This window comes from Nicotiana sylvestris, chromosome 4 (assembly GCF_000393655.2).
Source record: "Nicotiana sylvestris chromosome 4, ASM39365v2, whole genome shotgun sequence".
Taxonomy (NCBI): Eukaryota; Viridiplantae; Streptophyta; class Magnoliopsida; order Solanales; family Solanaceae; genus Nicotiana; species Nicotiana sylvestris.
In genome coordinates, this window is record NC_091060.1 from 34,433,967 (window position 1) to 34,443,782 (window position 9,816).

A 9,816-nucleotide genomic window follows, 5' to 3' on the forward strand; every position below is an offset into this window, starting at 1 on the left:
AGTCTCCCCAAATTACTTTGAAATCCGAGGACTCTGGGGTAATGTCCAAAGTGTATCTCAAACATGCAAATTTCGAAGCTCCACTTATAATCCTTTGGGGTGCATTTATGCCAAAATCTGCTACTCATGATTATTTTAGATCTTAAACTAAGTCCCATTTTCTAGGAGGGTTCTAAGAATTCTGCGATCAAACCTGCATGGTACTTGCTTTCCTTACAGGGTGCTTCTTGAAACAAATGCCATCTTTGCCCCTGTTTCAAATCAAAGAAAATCTTGTCAGTTTAAAACGTGGCGGTTAGTTGTGGCATTCTTGCTGGATTTCTCTTTGCCATGCTTTGCTTCGTTCGACTGTCTCGAACTGGTCGAAAGATTATTTTGACCTTCTGACTGATCCTTAACTGCAGGATCCCCCAACTGTTGTTCTCCCCTTCTGACCTTTCTGCCTGAACCCGTACATCTCCCACGACATTACTGAACCATTCCATCGATATAACCTTTGCTTACACCCTATGTCCCACTTTTCATCATATTATCTCCAGCATGTTCTAGCCGCATTTTGCTTTGTGCTCGAAATTGGTAGTAAACTTTGAAATTCCTTCTTACAAGGCTAACCTTGGAAGAGCTTTAGAGGAGTAAAATTAACAGCAACGAAATGCAACGATTTTGAGAATTAAGAATACAGAATAAAATTCAAATTTGGATGACTGTTGGAGATAGGAAAAGGAACTTATCTGAGTGGAGTCACTGACACCAATGATCTTGGTATGCATTTTGGATTAATCAGCCCAGTCTATTTAACCAATCTCCTTTCCAATTGTTTTACTTTGTGTTCCAAGATCTCCACGACCCAATTTTTACTTTCCGCCAACTTACGGACATTGTTCGACTTGCAGTGCCCTGAAGGGTTTTCACCGACAAACCTCTCTCATTTGTTTATTCCTCAATTACTTGTTGCCTCATGATGCCCGTGAAAGTTTTCACCAATAAGACTCTCTCATTTTTACTTTCTCTCAGCTTTCGTCGCCTGATGGTGCCCATGAGGGTTTTCACCAATAAGACTGTCTCATTTTTGATTTCTCTTGTTTAAACCGGAGTGTTGCCCCTGATATGAATTCTCTTTACTTGTTTGATTTGGCATCTCTCAAAGACTGATCAGGAGGTCTTTCTTTGGACAAACATGTGGGTTCTTGGATATGTTTGGAAAGAAAAGGGTATTGAAAAGGCTCCAAGCATCTCAAATGGGTTAGAATTACAACTTTTGGAATCAGATTTCTTATCACAATTACAACTTCTGCCCCAATTTTTTACTTGGGGATCTTTTGATATTTTATTTTACTATGATCGAGCCGTGAGGCTGCCTACGTATCCTTAACGGGAATTAGGTCAAACTTAGTTCACACATGAATTTCTTTGTTTTTCTTTCTCTTTTCACTTCTTTTCTTTTCTCTATCTTTTTTTTTCTTTTCGTTATTGATTCCATAAGAGGGGTATGAAAGAAATAAATAAAGCTCAAAAGGGGAAACAAAGGCTAAACTGTTTAGATAGCAGAATCTATTGCCTTCGTCATTCCAATCTTCGAAAAAATGCCAAATACAAACAATCAACAATTAAACCAAAGAAATCATACATAATATCTCTTGACTGCATCAGAATTGATAGTCATGTTTGCACATTTGCCTTTAATATCTGCTAGATACAAAGCACCATTGGACAACACTCTCGTCACAATGAACGACCCTTGCCAATTTGGGGCGAACTTGCCCTTTGCCTCGGCCTGGTGTGGAAGGATGCGTTTTAATACCTGCTGACCCACTTAAAACTTTCGGGGACACACCTTTTTGTTGTACGTTCTTGCCATTCTCTTTTGATATAACTGACCATGACACACTGCTGCCAATCTTTTCTCATCAATTAAACATAACTGCTCCAAACGAGTTTTGACCCACTCATCATCATCAATCTCGGCCTCAGCAACAATCCGAAGGGACGGGATTTCAACTTTCGCAGGTATCACTACTTCAGTGCCATATACCAACAAATAAGGAGTTGCACCTACTGAAGTGCAAATAGTGGTGCGATAAACTAACAATGCGAATGATAATTTTTCATGCCATTGCCTGGAGCCTTCCACCATTTTTCGAAGTATCGTCTTTATGGTCTTGTTCTACCTCGACTGCTCCATTCGCCTTGGGGCGATATGGGGTGGAATTGCGATGCGTAATCTTAAATTATTGCCATACCTCTTTCATCAAGTCACTGTTAAGATTAGCACCATTATCCGTAATGATCACGTTTGGGATACCAAATTGACAGATGATGTTTGAGTGAACAAAATCAACCACTGCTTTCTTAGTCACAGACTTGAAAGTTTTAGCCTCAACCCACTTGGTGAAATAATCAATGGCTACTAAAATGAATCTGTGCCTGTTGGATGCTGCTGGCTCAATTGGTCCAATGACATCCATGCCCCAAGAAATGGAGGGCCATGGTGCCGACATTATGTGGAATTCCAATGGCGGAGAATGAATCAAATCTCCATGTATCTGGCACTGATGACATTTGCGCACGAAACTGATACAATCTCGCTCCATGGTGAGCCAATAATAACTTGCTCGGAGAATTTTCTTTGCCAGCACATATCCGCTCATATGTGGTCCACAGACTCCCGAATGTACTTCAGACATGACAACAGTAGCTTGTCTAGCATCTATGCACCTTAACAATTCAAGGTCTGGCGTTCTTTTATACAAAACTCCTCCACTTAAGAAAAATCCACTTGTTAACCATCGAATTGTTCTCTTTTGATCCCCCGTGGCTTGCACTGGATATATCCCTATTCTGATGTATTCCTTGATATCGTGAAACCATGGTTCACCATCAAGTTCTTCTTCTATCATATTACAGTAAACATGCTGATCTCGGAGTTGAATATGCAGAGGATTGACATAAGCTTTGTCCGGATGGTGTAACATTGACACCAAGGTAGCCAAAGCATCGTCAACCTCATTATGGACCCTTGGAATATGTCTGAACTCCACTGATCAAAACCGTTGACAAAGATCATGCAAACATTATCGGTATAGTATGAGCTTCAAATCTCGTGTTTCCCATTCTCCTTGAATTTGATGCACCAGAAGATCCGAGTCTCCCAAAACCAAGACTTCCTGGACATCCATGTCTGCAGCTATCCTCAAACCCAAAATATATGCCTCATATTCAGCCATATTATTGGTGCAATAAAACCGAAGCTGAGCCGTAGTAGGATAGTGATGCCCTGTTTCAGAAATAAGCACAACCCCTATTTCAACTCCTTTCATGTTGGCAGCCCCGTCAAAGAAAAGTTTCCAACCTGGTTTCTCAATCTGCTCCAGTTCGTCGATATGCATCACCTCTTCATCGGGAAAATAAGTTTTCAATGGCTCATACTCATCATCGATCGAGTTTTTGGCCAAATGATCAGCCAATGCTTGGGCTTTCATCGCAGTTTGAGTCACATAGATGATGTCAAACTTTGTGAGCAAAATCTGCCACTTCACAAGTCTTTCTGTCGGCATATGATTTTGAAAGATATATTTCAACAGATCCAAGCGTGAAATGAGGTAAGTAGTGTAAGATGACAAATAATGTTTCAATTTCTGAGCCACCCAAGTTAGGGCGCAATATGTCCTTTCCAAATGAGTGTACTTTACCTCATAAACCGTGAACTTCTTGCTAAGATAGTAGATTGCCTGTTCCTTTCTGCCGGTGATGTCATGCTGCCCCAGTACACAGCCAAATGAATTTTCCAGGACTGTCAAGTAAAGAATCAAATGTCTCCCTGGTTCTGGCGGAACCAGCACAGGTGGGTTTGACAAGTATCCTTTTATCTTATCAAATACTTCTTGACACTCATCAGTCCACTTGACCGCAACATCCTTCTTCAACAACTTGAAAATAGGCTCACAAGTTGTCGTGAGCTGAGCAATAAACCTGCTGATGTAGTTCAACCTCCCTAACAGACTCATTACCTCAGTCTTGTTCCTCGGAGACGGCAATTCTTGGATAGCTGTGATCTTTGATGGGTCCAACTCAATGCCTCGATGGCTGACTATGAATCCCAACAATTTTCCGGATGGAACACCAAATGCGCACTTGGCAGGGTTAAGTTTGAGGTTGTACCTGCGAAGCCTCTAGAAAAATTTCCTCAAGTCTCTGATGTGGTCGGCCTACTGCTTTGACTTTATGATTACATCATCTATGTACACCTCAATCTCCTTGTATATCATATCATGGAACACAGTAGTCATTGCCCTCATGTAAGTTGCCCCAGCGTCTTTCAAATCAAATGGCATTACTCGGTAATAATAAGTTCCCCATGGTGTTATGAATGCTGTCTTTTCCGCATCTTCTTCATCCATTAAAATCTGATGATACCCTGCATAGCAATCCACAAAAGATCCAATCTCACACTTGGCGCAATTATCGATCAAAATGTGGATGTTGGGTAGTGGGAAATTATCCTTTGGACTTGCTTTGTTGAGATTGCGGTAATCAACACATACTCTGATCTTGCCATCCTTCTTTGGTACTGGCACAACATTAGCTAACCAAACGGGATATCGTGTGACCCGAATGACCTTTGCGTCCAACTGCTTAGTGATTTCTTCCTTAATCTTCACACTCATATCAGTTTTGAACTTTCTCAATTTTTGCTTGATGGGAGGGAATGCCGGGTCAGTGGGTAACTTGTGGACCACTAAATCAGTGCTCAAACCTGGTATGTCGTCGTATGACCATGCAAAAATATCTTTGTATTTAATCAGTGCTTTGATTATCTCTTCCCTGATCTTTGGTTCAAGGTGGACACTTATTTTAGTCTCTCTGATATTATCTGTGTCCCCTAAATTGATGGCTTCTGTATCATTCAGGTTGGGTTTGGGTTTTCCTTCAAAGTGATTTAATTCCTTACTAATCTCTTCAAAAGCCTCATCCTCGCCATATTCTGATTCGTCATCACATTCTACTTCTTGAATTATTATTTTAAAATCAGATTGATGTTTAAGACTGGGCTGAGGATTCCTCATGCATGCCATGTCATTAGAACCAGCGTAAAAAGAACTGTATAGAAAAGAAAAGAAAAACAAAAAGGAAAACCATCAAGAATGATGAAGAAAGGGAAATTGCATTTCATTGAATGATAAAAGATAATAAGGTTTGCACACTCAAACAGACTGAAAGATAATAATCTGGATTACACCCCTGGAATAACAAACTGAAAGAAAAGTCAAGGCCCACTACCAAAGCTCCTTTCGAGTAGGAAGAGGAGTAGCTTCCCAATTACTGATCTTTGCACTTGGCCCAACGAATTGCACCTCTGCTTGACTTGATCCTTCTCCAGTTTCCACTATGTTAATATCACTGAACAACCTCTCGAACCCCTTATCCAAATCTCCATCAACATCAATCAATGAACCGGGAACCGTTGCTATTGGGTGCTTTCTGACGCTAGGCCTAATAAATGATCTGGACAGCCGCGGGATGGGCTTTGTAAGGAACCACGCCTTTTGCCTCAACTTTCTGGCTCTTCTTACATCCGCAACTGTGGGCTTAAACCCCAAACCAAAGGTATCCAGGTTTTTAGGCAGATATACTGGTTGTACGATGCCCTACAACGAAGCACCCAAACCATTGCCAGGTATGAAGCCATTCTTCAACATCTCAGAAGCCACCATGACTGACGCTACTGTTACCTTAGTAACTGGAATGCTTTTCCCCTCTGGGATCTTTTCAACTGATACTGCATCAAAGACCTGATATACCCATGGCCCTTTGTCATCTTCAACTTCGATGAAAGGTTTGATGGCATCACTTTGGGCACACATGTTATCCTCACCGTGAACCACAATTTCTTGTCTGTCCCATTCAAATTTAACCATCTGATGCAAAAGTAGACGGCACTGCCTTGGTGGCATGAAACCAGGGTCGCCCCAACAGTAGATTTTAGGAAACAGCTATGTCTAGCACCTAAAACTCCATTGTGAACTCAACTGGCCATATTGTCAGCTCTAGCACTATATCCCCAACTGAATCTTTGCCTCCACCATCAAATCCCCGCACGCAGATACTGTTCTTATGAATCCTCTCTTCTTCTACTTTCAACTTGCTCAGAGTGGAGAGAGGGCAAATGTTCGCACTGGAACCGTTATCGACTAATACCCGGGTAACTGCGGAGTCTTCACATTTTACCGTGAGGTAAAGAGCTCTGCTGTGCTCAGTACCTTCTACAGGCAATTCATCATTGGAAAATGTGACTCTGTTTGCTTCGAAGATTTTGTTGGCTATTTTCTCCAAATGATTCACGGAGATCTTATCAGGAACGTGCGCTTCATTCAAGATTTTCATTAAAGCTTGACGGTGCTCATCCGAGTGAATTAGTAATGACAATAGCAAAATTTGAGCAGACGTCTTTCTTAATTATTCCACGATAGAGTAGTCCTGTAGCTTCATCTTCCTCAAGAATTCTTCTACTTCTCCCTCAGTTACGACCTTTTTTACCAGCGTTAGATTATCTTTTGTTCCTCTTAACTCCTCGGGAGTAAAACACCTTCCCGAGCGAGTCAAACCTTGGGCTTCACAGACTTCTTCTTTGACCTCCTTCCCTTTGTACATCACTATTACCCGTTCGTAATTCCATGGAGTAGCCTTGCTATTGATTATTGGTAACTAGGTTACCAGCTTAATAATAACTCGATCTACGTGGGCACCTTCCACGATTATGACGGGTTGGCTGACCGCTCCTAGTACAATCACCTTTATCCCTTCCTATTTCGTTGCAACCTTGCTTGAAGATCCCTTCTCAGTTCCCACAGATGGCCCAACATTCTTTTTGCTCGACTTGAGCACCGACTCCTCACCTACTGATTGTTCAACTGTCTTAGACCGAATCATCATGACGGTCTATGACGGTTTCCTGTGCTCTCTCTCCGCATGCACTATGTCAATCATAATTGCCTCCTGGTGAGCTGGCATTGGATTCCTATTAACATTGGGTGACTCGGGAGCTTGAACTTTAGTTCTATTGGTATCAATAAGCTTCTGTATCGCACTTTTCAAGTGCTAGCACTTCTCTGTATCATGACCTGGAGCACCAGAACAATATTCACAGCTGACAGTATAGTCAAGATTCTTTGGAGGAGGATTTGGCAGTTTGGACTGTATCGGCCTCAGCATATCCAACTGTCTTAGCCTGTGGAACAAACTAGTGTATGACTCTCCCAATGGAGTAAAGGTTTTTTTTCGGCAACCTCTCACCCTTGAATTCTTGACTAGGCCGGAAACTTTGTCCTCGTAGCTATGGATAAGTATTTTGTGGAGCGGGAGCACGCCATTGCGTGTGGGTAGGAGGTTGGTTGTATGCTTGTGCATGGTGGATGGAAAAATGAGGTTCTGGTAGGGGATAGTAGTGTTGGGGTGGATTGTGGTGATAAGTTTGTTGGTGGGGTCGAGGTTGATTGTAGTGGTAAGGTGAACCTCTAGATCTGGACCAAGTTCCTGACTCAACCATTGCCACGTCCTCTCTCTTCTTTTTCCCAATCCCTTCTATGCCGCCCTGAATATCCTGAGTAGTTGCTTTGATAGCCGAATAGCTCATAATTTTATTCGACTTGAGGCCTTCTTCTAACATGACCCCCATCTTCACCACTTCGTTGAATGACTTCCCCATAGCTGAGACCAGATGGACATATTAGGTAGGTTCTAAAGCCTGCAGGAAGTAATCCACCATCTCACTTTCCTTCATCGGGGGGGGGGTACTCTTGCTGCTTGCTCCCTCCATCAGAAACCATATTCCCTAAAATGTTTGCTGTACTTTTTCTCCAGTTTAGTCAAGGATAGTCGATCTGGAATGACCTCAAGATTGTACCGGAAGTGACAAGCGAATGCTTGTGCCAGATCATCCCATGTGTACCATCTTCCGTGATCTTGGCGGGTATACCATTCCAATGCTGATCCACTCAAACTCTGACTGAGGTAAGCCATTAATAACTCATCTTTTCCTCCCGCTCCCCTCATTTTGCTGCAAAAACCCCTCAAGTGGGCTACTGGATCACAATGCCCGATGTATAGATCAAACTTGGGCATCTTGAAACCTGCCGGCAATTGCACATTCGGAAACAGACATAGGTCCTTGTAGGCCACACTTACTTGACCTCCCAATCCCCGCATGTCCCTGAATGATTGTTCTAAGCTTTTAACTTTCCTAAACATTTCTTCCTGTTCGGGATTTTTGGATGGTTTATCAGCTTCTATCGGGAAGTCAAAGCGAGGAGTATAGGAATGGGTTTCTGGAGCTTTGAAAGTGGGCTCCGAGGGGTAGTATTGGTTGTCCTTGGCCTGGAACATTGGCTCGCTAGGAGATTTGTGGAGTGTAGCTGGAAGAGGTGCTATGAAGACAGGAGTTACTGGAGGAGGAGGGTATGTAATTGGTTTAGGGGGTGGAGACTGTTGTGTATGAGAAGTGGTTCCTTGGTAGTGTTGGTAAATGGGAAAACTCGGGGATAGATTAGTGGTAAGATGTTCCTGATATTGAGCCGGTAGTGGGGTAAAGGTAGGGTTAGCCGGGTAAGCTGATAGCGGTTGTCCTTTAGCCCAGGCCTGATACATTTCGGCCATTTGTTGTTTCAATTTGTACATCTCTTCTTTCATGACATTAACGTCCAACTCTTCTCCCTCTCTTGAAGGATCGATGACACTGGTGTCTACATCTGGGATAGATATGATTATTTCACCTTTGGATCTGGTTTGGTATGGGTGGGTTGCCAGTGTGCTTAGGTGAACTAATTGCTTGAATTCTGGTAACAACAACAAAACTTGTTAGTGATTAGAGCTTTAACAAATAGGCAACCGCACATAGGAATACAATGCACCTAAGCAATTAGTCATTTCTATCATGTATTTGCTCGGTTGCTTGTGTCATCCCGGCTTTTCCTTTTTATGACCTTTCCCTTTTATTGTCACTCACGCCTATCTTTTATTCCCCTTTTTTCTTTTTCCATTTTATTCTTTTTCTTTTGGTTGTGGTCGAATCCTATGGAGATTGCCTACGTATCATGACCCCGCATGAATTAGACCGAGCGTAGTTCCGGGGCAATAAAGTGTAAAAATGAATAGGAAAATATTTTGGGATTTCAATTCTTCACATAAAAGGAAATTCTTTGATCGATTCAAAACTAAAAGACTCAAAAGGAAAACAACAGACTCCAACAACATAACGACAATACAGACTCACTAACTGACTTACGGACTATGACTAAAAGGTACAGACTCAAGTAAAATCAAGAATACATTAATGCTCCTGGTGCCCGTGGGACATCATTCGGTCTCGTCGCGAGCCTAAATGTGAGATCCCCTTGCAGTCGCATCAAATCACTCATAACTTGGCGGATAAAAGTCATCACTGCAGCGAAAAAGGTGGTACGAGTCATGTCCTAGAACGCTTGGCACTTCATGATAATGTAGTCAGCGATGTTTCTGATCCTTTCTCTAATTATGCCTTTTTCCTGAAGCAACCGTCCTATCTGATGATTCCGGGCTCCTAACATTTTAGAGTCATGAAGGTGTTGATTTTGCAACTGCTGCATTCCTTCCTCCATTTGAGCCATCAGATCATAACAATGCTCCCTATCAGCTTTGAAATCTTTAGCCTGCTTGACTGCCTCATTCTCGAGAGTGGCTATCTTTCTTCTTAGGATAGTGATGGTCCCTTCATAGTTCCTCTTCATTTGTTGCATAAAGCGTGCCCGCGCTTCTGCCTTCTTTGTCCATTTTGCCCGGATTTTT

General features: G+C 42.3%; 2 protein-coding genes across 2 annotated transcripts; both read right to left on the bottom strand.

The window, feature by feature from the left end:
- Positions 1-1,813: 1,813 nt before the first annotated feature.
- On the bottom strand, positions 1,814-2,134 carry LOC138889409 (uncharacterized). The gene has a single exon (XM_070172714.1). It carries the CDS (start codon positions 2,132-2,134, stop codon positions 1,814-1,816), a length of 321 nt encoding a protein of 106 aa, XP_070028815.1.
- An 872-nt stretch (positions 2,135-3,006) lies between these two features.
- LOC138889410 (uncharacterized) lies at positions 3,007-4,664 on the bottom strand. Its single transcript, XM_070172715.1, has 3 exons — positions 4,542-4,664; positions 3,244-3,755; positions 3,007-3,037 (listed from the first exon to the last, which is right to left on the bottom strand). The coding sequence occupies exons 1-3, from the start codon at positions 4,662-4,664 to the stop codon at positions 3,007-3,009; spliced, it is 666 nt and encodes a 221-aa protein (XP_070028816.1).
- Between the last annotated feature and the right edge of the window lie 5,152 nt (positions 4,665-9,816).

What these genes read in the sequence shown, in the direction of transcription:
- LOC138889409 (XM_070172714.1), bottom strand. Translation starts at nt 2,134, where the DNA reads ATGGTGGAAGGCTCCAGGCAATGGCATGAAAAATTATCATTCGCATTG.
- LOC138889410 (XM_070172715.1), bottom strand. Translation starts at nt 4,664, where the DNA reads ATGAGTGTGAAGATTAAGGAAGAAATCACTAAGCAGTTGGACGCAAAG. An exon ending in AGAAGGATGGCAAGATCAGA is followed by an intron (nt 3,756 to 4,541) that starts GTATGTGTTGAT and finishes GTACTGGGGCAG; the next exon opens with CATGACATCACCGGCAGAAA. An exon ending in CCTACTACGGCTCAGCTTCG is followed by an intron (nt 3,038 to 3,243) that starts GTTTTATTGCAC and finishes GGTTTTGATCAG; the next exon opens with TGGAGTTCAGACATATTCCA.